This window comes from Drosophila guanche, unplaced genomic scaffold, assembly GCF_900245975.1.
Source record: "Drosophila guanche unplaced genomic scaffold, DGUA_6, whole genome shotgun sequence".
Lineage (NCBI taxonomy): Eukaryota > Metazoa > Arthropoda > Insecta > Diptera > Drosophilidae > Drosophila > Drosophila guanche.
This window is the reverse complement of record NW_022995749.1, coordinates 1,670,827-1,684,176: the sequence shown is the minus strand read 5'-3', so window position 1 is coordinate 1,684,176 and position 13,350 is coordinate 1,670,827. Positions and strand designations below refer to the sequence as shown.

General features: G+C 42.6%; 3 protein-coding genes across 4 annotated transcripts in view; 2 read left to right on the top strand and 1 right to left on the bottom strand.

The window, feature by feature from the left end:
* Positions 1 to 564: 564 nt before the first annotated feature.
* Positions 565 to 4,314, bottom strand: LOC117585193 (prominin-like protein). 2 transcript variants are annotated; one of them, XM_034274543.1, is made up of 11 exons: positions 4,294 to 4,314; positions 3,723 to 4,066; positions 3,500 to 3,647; positions 3,282 to 3,407; positions 3,026 to 3,213; positions 2,801 to 2,968; positions 2,577 to 2,707; positions 2,169 to 2,498; positions 1,972 to 2,081; positions 974 to 1,913; positions 565 to 914 (listed from the first exon to the last, which is right to left on the bottom strand). In XM_034274543.1, the coding sequence occupies exons 2-11, from the start codon at positions 4,045 to 4,047 to the stop codon at positions 588 to 590; spliced, it is 2,793 nt and encodes a 930-aa protein (XP_034130434.1). In that variant the 5' UTR covers positions 4,048 to 4,066; positions 4,294 to 4,314; the 3' UTR covers positions 565 to 587. The 2 variants fall into 2 exon arrangements, with proteins under 2 accessions (XP_034130434.1, XP_034130433.1); XM_034274542.1 differs by lacking the exon at positions 4,294 to 4,314 and having other exon boundaries at positions 3,723 to 4,205.
* Positions 4,315 to 6,847: 2,533 nt separating this feature from the next.
* Positions 6,848 to 7,459, top strand: LOC117585207. The gene has a single exon (XM_034274585.1). The coding sequence runs from the start codon at positions 6,939 to 6,941 to the stop codon at positions 7,389 to 7,391; it is 453 nt and encodes a 150-aa protein (XP_034130476.1). The 5' UTR covers positions 6,848 to 6,938; the 3' UTR covers positions 7,392 to 7,459.
* Positions 7,460 to 9,386: 1,927 nt separating this feature from the next.
* Positions 9,387 to 13,350, top strand: part of LOC117585199 (protein tipE) — a 32,489-nt gene continuing 28,525 nt past the window's right edge. The window contains exon 1 of the mRNA XM_034274577.1: positions 9,387 to 10,727. Coding sequence (XP_034130468.1) covers positions 9,958 to 10,727 — 770 coding nt within the window. The 5' untranslated portion in view covers positions 9,387 to 9,957. The remainder of the gene's footprint in view (positions 10,728 to 13,350) is intronic.

The window sequence follows — 13,350 nt, the reverse complement described above, 5'->3', positions numbered from 1 at the left end:
TTCTCTCCTGCCAGACGCTCTCTAATACACTATTACGGATTCTTTAAACAGGTGCCTGATACTCTCTCCTCTTTCTACTCATTTTTGCGTCTCAATTTGGGCACAGAAATCCCACAGAAACATACCATAAAAATATACGTTCACACTGACATACATAAGTTGTTTACACAGCAACTTCCACTAGCAATGGAAATACTCGCCAGGTGTCGCTCTTGCTAATAACATACATATGTAGTTATGTAGTTTCAAATGTGTAATTCTATTGTAGTTACTAAGTGACAACGTATACATTTTTTCACCAAGCCAATGAAAATCATATTACTCGAATCTGATATTCCTTTTGATATTACCAGCTATTTAGGACTCTCAGCACTATAACTATAAATTGATCAGATAGATGATTCAATGCTCCACAAGATTATCTTGTTTTCCAGACTTACTCTTTTCTTATTGTTTGCAAAATAAGGCATACAACAATTCAGCACACTCATTAACATTAAGATCAACTTTTTGGTCAGAACAGAAGGGGAAAGTATGGAAAGTCTGTTGCTTGATACGTATCAGATTTCTTGTTTATTTTTCCAGCTCTAATCTAATTTATTTTTGCTATATGCGTCGTTGATATTCTCTGTTTCCTGGCTTAAGGATACCGCACACGAAATTGGAGTTTCTGCACCGTCCTGATCGATGCGGACAACATGTCCACCTGGCAGCCTCTTTGATCCTGGACTGCAGAAGGGACATGGGTCTTCGTCAACATCAACATGAACTTGAATTGTTCGCACAGCTCGTGCTCTGACGGCCCTTATCGGAATCACCCTATGTTGCTTAAAAATGCATTGCAGACGATGAGCTATACAGGCCACGGGGATCAGAAGGATCGCCGCCACTAGCACACCTATCCAATAGCCGTTCTGTAAAGAGTTACAATGGTATAGAAGATTAAACCGAAATCAACGAAAGTATTACGTACTATGGGGTCAACCATGCGTTTGCAAACCATGTCCAGGCCGCGTTCGTATATGTAGGTCAGAGGCTTGCAGCGTCCGAGCTTTATGTGGGCTTCACGAACTATCATGCTCAGATATCCATTCATGTGTTCTTCAATCACCGAACTTAGGTTTAGGCCAAGCGTAGATATGTAGACCTTTCCTTTAGTCTGTACAAAATTTTCCATCTCCTTAATTTTTTCTCTCAAAACCTTAAAGGAATCCTGGAAGTTGTAGTTCTGGTATAAAATTCGCTTATCCACCCATTGGGTAGCACGATGCATATCCCGAAAATCCTTGTGTAGAGTAGGATAGTAGGCGGTCTTAATTGCCTTGAGAGTAACCTGCGCGTTCTCAAACGCGACCACGGCAGAATCATAAAAAGTCCATTCTAGCGACTTTGATAAGTCACTGAGTCCTTTCGCCAGGCTATCTAAATTTAATGATTGGAGGCCATTGCAAATCTGTGAGGTAAACTGGCTGCCGTGATAAGTCCCCGACTTACGAGGGTCCATTAGGGATAAAAAATAAATATCATCCGGGGTCAGTATAAAATCGTTCGATAGATCGAGATTTTTATCGAAACTCCTTTCTGCTTTGGTTATTAATTTCAATCGAAGAAAATCGTCAATGTCAAAGATCCTGTTATCCTGCAGAAACTTAAACAAATAGTTGTCGCCCTCACACGCCTTGATCACTTGCGATACTCTGATTGGCGGTGCTGATACATTGGCAGCACCCAAATTGCGGACAGAAAAGATCGTCCGCAGATCGATCGCTGAGTCTAGCTGTTTGAGAAGCGCACTTCCCTTCTCTTCCCTTAGCGGTGCACATGCGCCTTTGTACGCAACACCACCAATTACAAAATAAAACAGCACCACTACCAGCATGACAGATAGCGCACAAAATATCAAAACAATGGCCCTGCACGGACAATGTGTTCTTAATTAGGGTTGCTAATTTAAAATCTCAGAGCACTCACAATATCAGCAAGTACGACGCAATTCTCGTGGTGAAATATTCATTACGCGCTCCGGTGGGACGTCTTGCCAATAAGCCAACAATCAAAGCCGTTACCAGTAAACACAATATCTAATAATGAATTTCGTGAGGATTGGAGGACCATGCGATAGTCTCCTTATATATGGATATGCATGATTGAATACAATGTAAACTCACCCCAATCACGGCTGCAGCGATATATAGAACGACAAAGTAACGTGTTTTATTAAATTTGTCATAGAGATCCTCGAACGCCGTGCTTGCTCGCATAGTGGCGAGGTGAATGTCACTGATGACCACATCAATTATTTCTTGTATTCTCCTTGACTCCTTAGCAAACAGTATCCTTGCTTTGCGTATGTCTCGAACTATCGGTGGTGAGACACGTTCCATCTCGTCCATTATCTTTTTACTGATATTACGAAGACGGGGTATCCACTTAAGACGTCTGTCAACGTCTTGACCCAAATACTCGATATCATAATACATCCAGTACGTACTCGGGAGCTAGAGAGTAATTGCAAAGATTCCGTGATGTTGATATGTACTATTATGTGCATGTATATATAATTGATTACGAATTACCTCGTCCATGTGAAGGCACCTGGAAGTGTCAGTAAACTCAATATCTGAGGTCTGCAGAAATTTCAGGCAATCATAATTGCCGCAGAGCACCACCGCCGCATGGTTAACGTCCCGCTTCAATCCCCGAAGAGCTGAAAACGAAATGCAGGGGGAGTTAACATACCAAAACGAATCGGAGCATACAATACATACATATGTATGTACATATATAATTTGTCTCTTACCAATTCTTAGTTTATTGTACGTTTTATTTATAGATTTCATTAATGTTGTGATCCAATGAATCCCCTGACTGTGAGTGTTTGGTAAGTTCGACAAAATCCTTGTTAGTTCAACGACAGCATTTCCCTCCGCGACTTCGTTCATGTCCTTGAACATATGCTTAGGTGCATCTGTAGTGTGAAAAAGAACATTAGACTAGAGGAAAAGTACATTTAATAAGATTTTACCCTTGATGGTAGAGACCAAATGTGTCTCCAGCTCCTCAAAATTATTCACAAACAAATGATGAACATGATCGCTGACATCCTTCAGGAAGTTACAAGTGTCCACGCTACCCATTTCAAGGGTCTTCCTAGAGTTGTCCAGGCCGCGTTCGAGCATACCATTTGAGAGGAAAGCCAGTCCCATACTACCACTGTGAATAAAAAAAGAAAGAAAGAAGAAATACATTGGCAGTCGTGAGAAAACCCAGCCATAACCTACGCGATTAATGGAAGGAACAGAATCAAGCAGGTGCTCCAAAAAAGGGTCTTTCTTATATTTTCACCCGAATGGCAAGCTGGACATCCCAGTTTACAGCGATGGCAACAGAAGCAGAAATACATGACACTGTTACAGGCACAAAAAAGCAAATTATCGTTGATGGTTTTGTAATATAATAATATATTTTGTAATCTCATAATACACCATGATGTACTCACCCTGCAAAAGGTGACAGTACAATGAAAAAAACCAGAAAAAGTATCCATGCCCACATAAGCCAGAATGCGTTCAACCAATCTGCCCAATCGTCCCGTATAACTTTTGGACCCAATCTCATGTTATCCTTACCCAAGTCTGTTATGTAACCTGTATAAAATAATTGAGTAGTTCACTATTAAACCTAAATCACCAAACCAGAGACGGCCATTGTTCCCCACTTACCTCTTGGTAGGGTCGGGTCAAGTGGAAAGACTTTGTCAAAAAAGGTTCGCGAAAGTTTAAAAACAACATCCACCCACAGTTTAGTGATATTCTCTCTCTTGGAGTAGTTGGACGAAGGCTCGTACTTTGAGTATTCAACTTCGGCAAAATGAAGCGCCCCCATCTGCTCGTGAGTGGTGCCGTCACCCGAATAGCCTTTGCGCCAATATGGGGGAGGGGGATCGTCTGGTGGGCTTGGACTGGGGGTACTTCCGTCAACCCTCGTCACCAGCACAATCAGAAGTATAGCCGCACAGAGACTTCCGATTGCCCGTGTCCTCTCCATATTTGGCTGTTTTCGCTTTCTGGAGAAAATCGCCATATTTTTAGTTACTGAATCTTTGGATTCCATAATTTTACAATCTGATATGAGTCTTTCTTTATTAACTGCCGACCTCCAATTTCTTTCTTTTATTCAGCGAATACCAAAACAGCGAACATATGTATTTATACTAGAAGACGACTAATAGCTAATAGTTTATCCGTGGGAAAACCATTAAATGACTTATTCATGCTCGTACGCAACACTCACCAAACTTATGGACAGAGCATCCTTGGATGCAATTAACATTTAATTTTCACACACTGTGAATTTACCACAAATTTCGAAATAATATTGAAAATTTTCAAAATTTTATTGAAATAAATGAGTTGTTTCGGGTTTATTTAAATCAAAACTAAGATTTAGATTAGATTAGATTTAGGCCATAACCTACTGAGATACAAAAAGTGTTTAACAGAATATTTTTTTTTTTTTTCTCTCTGTTTATATTTACGATCTGTTTTTTTAAACAATAAGTAAATTGTATAATTAATATTCAATTAACAGAAATAGCAGTTTTCCAATGAGCCCTGCTATTATATATAACATCTTTTCAGTTTGTTGGATTTATCTATCAGGGATATCGAGAATGTGGTATCTTTTCAGTCTTCTTACTGTTAGGCTATTGTGTAATAGACTTAAGGCTAAATTATTTTCGTGGTTGTGGAGTCTGTCGATGTATTTTTTACTAGTTTTCTTTATTTCTTCTTTAATCGTTGGAATATTGAGATCTTTGTGGATGTTTGCATTAGATACGTAAAACGGAGCATTGACAATGTGTCGCAAAGTTTTTGATTGGTAACGCTGAAGTATCTCAATATTTGAGTTGCTAGCAGTTCCCCAAAGCTGTATAGCGTAGGTCCAAACAGGCTTCAGTATGGATTTGTAGAGGCGAATTTTGTTTTCTTAAGTGGTTTCTGATTTTCGACTTATCAACCAGGACATTTTTAGTGTTTTAAGTCTAAGTTGTTGACATTTTGCTTTAATGTGGTTTTTCCATGTTAATCTGCGGTCGAGATGCAAGCCGAGATACTTCACACAGGTACTTTGTGGAATTGGTGAGCCGTTAAGTGTAACATTTGGGCCATTACCTGGTCTTAATGAAAACGTTATTTGGACGGATTTCAGGGAGTTTATTCTAATTTTCCATCGAAGGAACCAGTCTTCAATTAGGCTTAGCTCACTCTGCAAGAGTTCAGAAGCTTCATTTATAGATTTGCTTGTGGCTAAAACGGCTTTATCATCAGCATATGTTGCAACAGTGCAGTTGTTTGTAACTGGCATGTCGGCCGTATATAGGGTGTAGAGAATTGGTCCCAATACGCTTCCTTGTGGGGACGCCTGCGTTGATGACAAGTAGTGATGAATTATCGGTTTTCTGCTGCACGTAAAAGCATCTTCTAGCAAGATATGATTTGATTAATAAATAGTACGGAGCAGGTAGCCATTTCTTTATCTTGTACAACAAACCCAAATCTTTGGGTTGTTGGGTCGAATTATTAAACGGAGCAAATGATTGATATGTACCATGGTCATTTTTATTATTGTCATCTTTGCTGTTTCTCTGGTGGTTGCGTCCTCTTACTATTTTTTTGATATAAGATCCTGATAGACTTTACACCCTTTGTAACTAGCAGCATGATCTTCGTTGCAGTTGGCACATTATGCTGTCAGCTTTTTCTCATTTGTCGAATCTATACTAGAGACAAGATCGGATCAATAAATCAAATCGCTATCACGTAGATTGTGACCAATAGTATTCAATAATTATCACCCTATCTATAAGAGAAAATATAACCGACACCTCTTTAAGTTTTCCAATCGAGGGTCAGCGACCGACAACTCCAACAGAATAATTCAGTTCCGTTTGGAACATAAGACAATACAGTAGGTGAATTCAATCATAATCTAATCCTTGCATAAACTATTGATGCCAATTAAAAATAAATAATTTTTAAAAAACATCATTTAAAAAATTTTCTCGGGTTTTCTTGTTATACATATGTATATTTTTCTTACCAAAGTTAGCTTTACATTCTGGCTAACCAAAAAGGCATCTGCCAACGTCATGAAAAATGAGAAGGGACGTGTGAGACGCTTCTTCCCCCCCACAGCTTTTCTACCCGGTACTCAGTACTTCATCTGTACCTTAGCCGTTCTTTTTAATTTTACATTTATTCTTCATCTCTCATCTACTTCTACGTCACTTCTCACGCCAACACGCTCTTTTAGCTCGCCGCCCTTCCCTAGAGCCACATACTACACTGAAGCAGAGTTTGGATAAGAGAATGTGCAAAAAACACAAACAAAGCTGCTGGACGGGGTGGGTTACGTCACTGATATTGTGAATTTCCGTCAGTTTTGTGTAATAAATAAGTTGTTTTAGGTTTATTTGAATCAAAACTTAGTATAAACTACAGAGTTACAAAACTGTTTGCCAGATTATGTTCAAGCATAAACACTTTCACTTATGCAAACAAAAACCGATCTCTAAATTTAGGTGATGGAAGTATATAAAATAGACAGTTTTCGACTGTCCGTAGATAAGCTGAGAAAGATTTGTAAGCCCAATAACCCATTACGTCAAGATCGTCCCAAAATACGACTAGGTATTCACTCAAGGAGGTGCCACAGATTTATTTTCCAACTCACTAGGAAAGGTCCGTGGCACCCTCCCAAAACTTGGTTCACAACTTCAAGTTTTTAATCATTGACAAGAGTATTGACATGTTGTGAACACATGGAGAAAACACAGCATTCCCATATGACTTACTTCGTTACAAAATTCATTGCCAGCAAGCATGTATCTAAAAACAAAAAAATTAGTTCAGATCGTAACGTGCTAATAACAAACCATGTACAAAATCCATAAGGAAGTCCGCAAGCTCGTTGCTAGAGCGCGTGGCGGTCTGCCACATAACATTGAAAAATGCACAGGGATCACGGCGAGCAGCGAGACAAACGGGAGCATCGATGTGAACAACACTATCCCGCGTCCGGTCTTTCAACGGCGTCTCTCAAAACGGATTACATCAACCAAGCAGAAGGAGAATGAGGTGATATCACCGCAGACCGATGGTATCATAAACTATATAAATGATTCTTGGAACATGTTAGTGGCAGAAAATCCAAGTGATTCGAGCGCAAAAGAGAACAATGCAAATAGTCCTAAAGAAAGCATCTTCGCCTCCTCATCGCCGACTGTTTGGATAGAACCCCGTAGCCCAGAGCTGGAAGACCTCAAGCCCTTCGACCTGGAATCCTGGTGGAGTTGTCGTTTGTTCGAAAACATTACCAAAGACCTCTAATGAGGAGTATCTTAAGAACAAATATTTGATTAAATTCCAATTCAATAGAACTACACATTCAACACTTTAACAACATTTTAAATTGTATGTAAATAAATAAAAGAAAAATTAACGATGTTTTCGAAAGTGATTATCAAGAATACAATATGTTACATATATGCTCATATATACTTTCATGTTTCCGAATGGCTGAGGCTGAGTTGGCCGTACCTTATCAAAAATTCGACCATGTTAAGAGACATAAGGAGGGATTTGTGCCTTGGCTGCGCAGCTCCCCAAAACGCTGGCATCGCAGTCGCTGGCGTTGCTGGCGTTGCGCCGTTGACTCGTGGACTCGACTGTTGTGGTAGCTCTGCCGTCGTTGTTGGCATTAGTTTTGGACACTCCGAGAGGCACGTCAGGGCCAAGCGCGCGCGCTTCTCGTGTCGATTCCGTCTGCCTGTCTCTGTGTGTGCTTGTGTGTGTGTGTGTGCGTGCGTGCGGAAAATCCAGCGCGAGCCAATGGCACTGTTGGCATTTTCTAATTCTGTGGCAAATATCGTGCCGTAATCGGCGTAGCATCGTGCAAAACACGAAAGTCCCAGAAGCATTCTCTTCTCTAAAAATTGAAAGTTTTTTTTTACTTACTTACTTAAAAAAATTAAGTGAAAGTGTCTCCCGCAAGCAGCAGCAGCAACAACGTTACCAACAAAATCAACAAACTGCGTGGGCTGCAGGGCAGCAGCTCTCAGCTCTTTCAGCTCTCAAAAGTTAGTTCGACTCTCGAGCTGAAGGTTTTATTTTCATTTCTATTTCGTTTTCTATTCTCATTCTGGGCCTTAGCTCTCCCCATCTGGGACCTGTCCGTCCTGTTCGTGGCAAGCCAAAAGGCGTGGCGTGGGCGGCTGGGTTTTGCTTGAGACTTAATTTTTATAGAAATGGCAGGCGCCCAAGAAGTTGCCGATATGTCTCTATATAGTGTCCAGACACAGCCTTTGCTGTTGATTACTGGTTAATGTAGGAGGTGGAAGAGCTTTTGTGTTTTCGAGCTGATTAATGTATTGTGGGTGGAAGGCCTGCTACCTTTTGTACCGTTTAAATGTCACACTTCCTCGAGCACATAGTATGTACATACTGTGATACATATGTACATATGTATGTATTTACTTCTGATCAGTGTATTACTCATTCGCCGCGTGGGCCAGGCCAGCCCCACATACGCCTAGATACAGCTTATGAGAATAAAATCATACCAACTATAACAGTTGGCCCGCAATAACAGTTAAGCCAGTGTGTCTGTGTCTGTGCCTGTGTTTGTGTTTGTGTCTATGATGAAAATTGTGAAATGCGTGCCAGGACAAAAGCGAATGAAATGAAATGAAATGAACGGACCCCCGGCCATAAAATGGGGAAAAACAAAGGTAGAGGGCTGTGGGACTGCTGCTAATGTCCAAATTGACCCACGTCCAGAGTCACGCGAAGTGCCAACAACACCGAATAGAACATCAAGGTGAACGGATGTCATGGCAGGCAATAGCAGAAGTTCCATCTAGGGGAGAGTTTGTTAGATCAGAATTCGGATAGCGCGAGATCTGTTATAATTTAAATATATACAAAATGTATACATATCCGTGTTGTGTGTAGTGTTAAAATGCAAATAAATTGAAGAAATTCAAATAAACATTTAACCATAATAAAATTAAAATGTGTGGCATAAATAATTCCACCCACAACACACAAGCAAAAAGGTTACACAGTCACTGGGGCGACAGCGTTGACGCCTACGCCAGCTTTGACGTTGGCAGTGACAGTGGCGTCGACAGCGATTCTCTCGCGATTTCCAACCCGCTCTCTACACTCACGCTCTCGGTCTTGCTCCTTAACTAACCTACATCAACAGCTGTTGTTGGGAGAGTCAGCCACCAACCCACCCCACCCACGAATAGATAACGAATCTGAACTGTGTGATTTTGTTGCTAACATTGTTGCTTTATTCCGTTCAGTGATCCACTGGCCGGCAATTGAATGACAAAAATTGTGTGAGGGAAACCAGCCAGGAAGTGGAGTGAACAATATTTAAAAACCAATGAAAACCAGAGCGGCGCTTCTCTCTTACTATTTTCTGCGTGCGAAACAGCTGTTTCGTCCTTACCTAGCTAGCTAGCTAGCCTGTCATCTCTCTCATGTGCACCCTCTCTATGTCGCCTGGCTCTCTGCGCCGAAGCGTGTGTACATAACCTCAATATCCTTACTGCGCTGCTTCTCTCTATGTTGCGGTAGGTAGGCAGAGGACGACGCTGCCGCTGTCAACGCTGGCTGCAATCTGCCCCTCTCTGTCGCACACCCACCACAACACCCACATAAACACTGTTGAAGTGCAACGCGAGGAACCAGAACCAGAACCAGAAGAGAACCAGAACCAGAACCAGGACCATCCGAAGCAGAAGCAGAAGCAGAAGCACGACGTACTCGTTGATGCCGTTGCAGCAGCTGCTGCTGCGACGCGAACGCCAGCGCCGACGCCAAGGACGATAGCAGCAGCAGCAACAATCAGCAACATCAGCGCCCTGTGTGCACGGACAATAATATGAGGAGTGGCAGTTCGGAATTACTACTCGAGCAGCAACAACAAGAGCTACGGTTACGTAAAATCCGAGAACTGGCTCCAAAAAAGAAAAATGGCAATCGGCGCTTTCGCTCGTGGCGGGAACGTGCGCGTTTCTACGGCACCTCGACTCTGGCCTTCTTCTCGGTGACCGCCGGTGCCTCGCTGCTCTTCCTGGTGCCGCTCTACGTGGACCCCGCCATCTCCACGCTGAGCCACGACTTCATCGATAATCCCACGCTCTGCACGACCACGCGCCGCGAGGATCTGGTGGGCATCTTCAACTGCTCCTGGAGCTCCTGTCGCGAGGGCTGCACCTCTGACCTCTACCGCTGCGTGCATATCTACGTGACGTTCATAGAGCAGAACATAACCATTCCGGAGAACATGACCGACTTTAGCAACTACACGGCCGACTGGGAGCAGTCCGGGGAGGCCACTCTGCTAGTGAACATCAAGGGCTGCGGCTACCCGCCCACGGTCACGTGCAAAACGTTCAACGACTACTACGGCGCCGACGGCGCCATTTATCCGTGCTTCTACTCGCGGAAGAACAAGACCGTAGTGCTCACGTCCTACAGTCACGACGATCAGGTGGCCATGATTATCAATTTTTTTGCGGTGCCCTTTGTGATAACGGTCGTCTCATCCATCGCCCTGTGCATTATGCACTGCGACTGCCGCTGCAAAAAGGATCGCAGCCATCGACGCAATCGTCCGCAGTGCCGAAGGCCGCGCATTGAGAATCTCAGGTGAGTGCATCGACTCTGTCTTTCGGTCTCTATGGAAGAGCTATATGTACATATTAACGTAGTTACGTAGCGTAGTAAGAAAAACTTAAGGTTTGTTTTTCATATCGATCCAGGCCAAATGTAGACAAAGTACAGAGCTTCGATTCCGGGTTTTAGATCTTAGTTTCTCTCCGTTTCTTGGCAAAAGTGAACCTGATTGAAGAACGGTATCTTCTTTTTCCATTAGAGCAATGTATGTATCCTCTTCGATATTTGCTTCAGTGTAATTTAAATAATAATTTACTAATGACACATGTTTTTTTTTTTGTGCCGTGTGTATGTTTGTGTGTGTTGGGGGAAACGGGAATGTGTCAAAAGCAGTCGGGGGTGCTGGTTTGTTGTTATTTGGGAGTCATATGCGGTCTAAATTATTTATAAGACCAGGCGTCGTAGGTGTGTACCCCCTCTCGACAGTACACAGAGCTCCCCTCGGTACCCTCTGTACCCACTGTACCCACTGTACCCACTGCACCCTCTGCACACCAACGGAGGCATTAGGGCACGCACCAAACACGCAGCACATTGCGTATGATTGATATGTTGAGCTGTTGACAGAGCGGTTTGGGGGGCTTGGGGTTATTTCCGGCACTGACTTCTAATGGGACGGGTGGCGTAGATAGTGCGTGGCAGTGGGATGGAAATGTGGCAATCTGACAATTACATTCCTCCATCGCGTAAATACAAAACAAAAGTCCTCAAACGCCAAGAAAATCGCTTTTTATGGTGGCATCCACCTGGTACTTAATACTCTCTCTCTCTCAAGCCCTCCCGCTCTCTTTTCCTTTTAGTCTGTAAAGAACGTGATTTTAATACGTTTTCTCAAATGTTTTTATTGAATTCCCTCTGACTTGTGGCATCATCAAATCTCTCCCATTGTTTTGCTTTCCTCTTTTTCGATTTCGAGGAAATTTCCATCAGCTTTTAATTTTCAGTGCACATCGATTCAATCGATAATGAATAGGTGGTCTATCGCCTTTCCCTGTAGCTTCTACTCCTGATTCTACTTTACTCGGTCCGTGCATTATTCAAATGTCATGGTGCGCAAACAGGGCTCCCAGTCAGTGCACATCAAGTAATAGTGTTGGCTCTCACATGCCCGCAATGTGTGTCCCATTCCATGCTTTATCATGATTCTACCCTTGTATTCGTCTTGCACTCATTTCTTTGCCATGGCAATGACCAAATACTCTCGCACGAGTTTTCTATAATTAAAGCTAAAATCAAAAGTGACCCAATTATTGTCTTGCCGATGGCCAGTCCAACGTTATATGCATACTGCATTCATGAGAGGTTCTTAGAAGCAGCTGCAGCTGCATTTTCAATAAATTCTCCCACATAAGGTCACATTTTTGGATTTCCAATATCAGGTGGCGCCAGCAGCTTGTTTTCACGGAAACCACCAATAAAAACCCGTTGAAAAAGAGCTGTTGAAAAGTTGTGAAACAAAATGGCTTTAGTGTGTGCCGTTTGTTAATGCTATCTGTCTCTCTCTCTCTATTTTAGCATATGTGTGTGTGTGTGTGCTACTTAATCAGCTTACCTTTCGCTGATGCATACCCTTGTCGCTTACTTCAAACTTTGTTTCAGTTCCAGTTACAGCTGCTCGCTGTTGCTGCTGCTGCTGCTGCTTTTAGAGGATTTGCCGGATATCACTCACATGGCACTCGATTGAAAGTTCGCTCAAAATGTCCACGCAAACAAAATGAGAAACAACGAGTAGAGCAGCAGACGGAAATGATGGGGGTAGTGTAAGGCTATGATATCAAAGCGCCATTACAGCGCCGCCCCTTGACTTATGATCTTAAAGCTGCGTTAGAGCTCTGCAACAATTGTGCAACTTGCTCACGTGTCTGCCATTGCAATTTTCGAGTGTCATGCTTCAGCACGCTCTGCATTAGAGGCACTCTTAGGACACTCAATCATCTGCCCATAACGCAGCCAAATCGATGCCAATAAGAATCCATTGCTTTTTTAGCAGCTCGTAAGAGTGGCAGGCAAGAGCCACAGCCTAGACAACCCGCTAAAGTGGGCCAAGTTGCAACGAGGTTAAGATCCCTGGCAAGGGCAATGGTCACGTCGGGCGAGAAGGAGAGTCCTGCAGCTTCTCACCTTACTTGTTTGCATTTATATGGAACAAAAGATGATCGAGGGAGTATCGAGAGACATTGAACTGAACATTGCAACTGAAGCTTTCCTTGAAGCTGCGAATGGAATACCAATAGTGTACAAGTAAAACTGTGCTAAATCTCATACTGGTATCCCAAAACTATCTGTGTAGTGTTTATGGGTGGCTCCCCACTTTCGTCTATATAGGCAACTTCAGGACCTCCTTCAAGTGCAGCCCAAACAGGACTTTGTTGGCTTAGAAGGGTGGTGGTGGTGGTGGTAGCTGTTGTGGTGGGTGTGCTAGTGTGGCCTACTTCTGTTTCAGTTTTTGCGGCTGCCTGGAAGCGTTTCTCTGTTTGTGTGAGTATGTGTGTGTGTGTGTGTGTGGTTGTGCTACTTTCTGCTTATGCTCCATTTTTTGTTTCTTCTATTTTTTTTCTTTATAGAAAAATCAATTTATTCTCTTTTATGAACATCC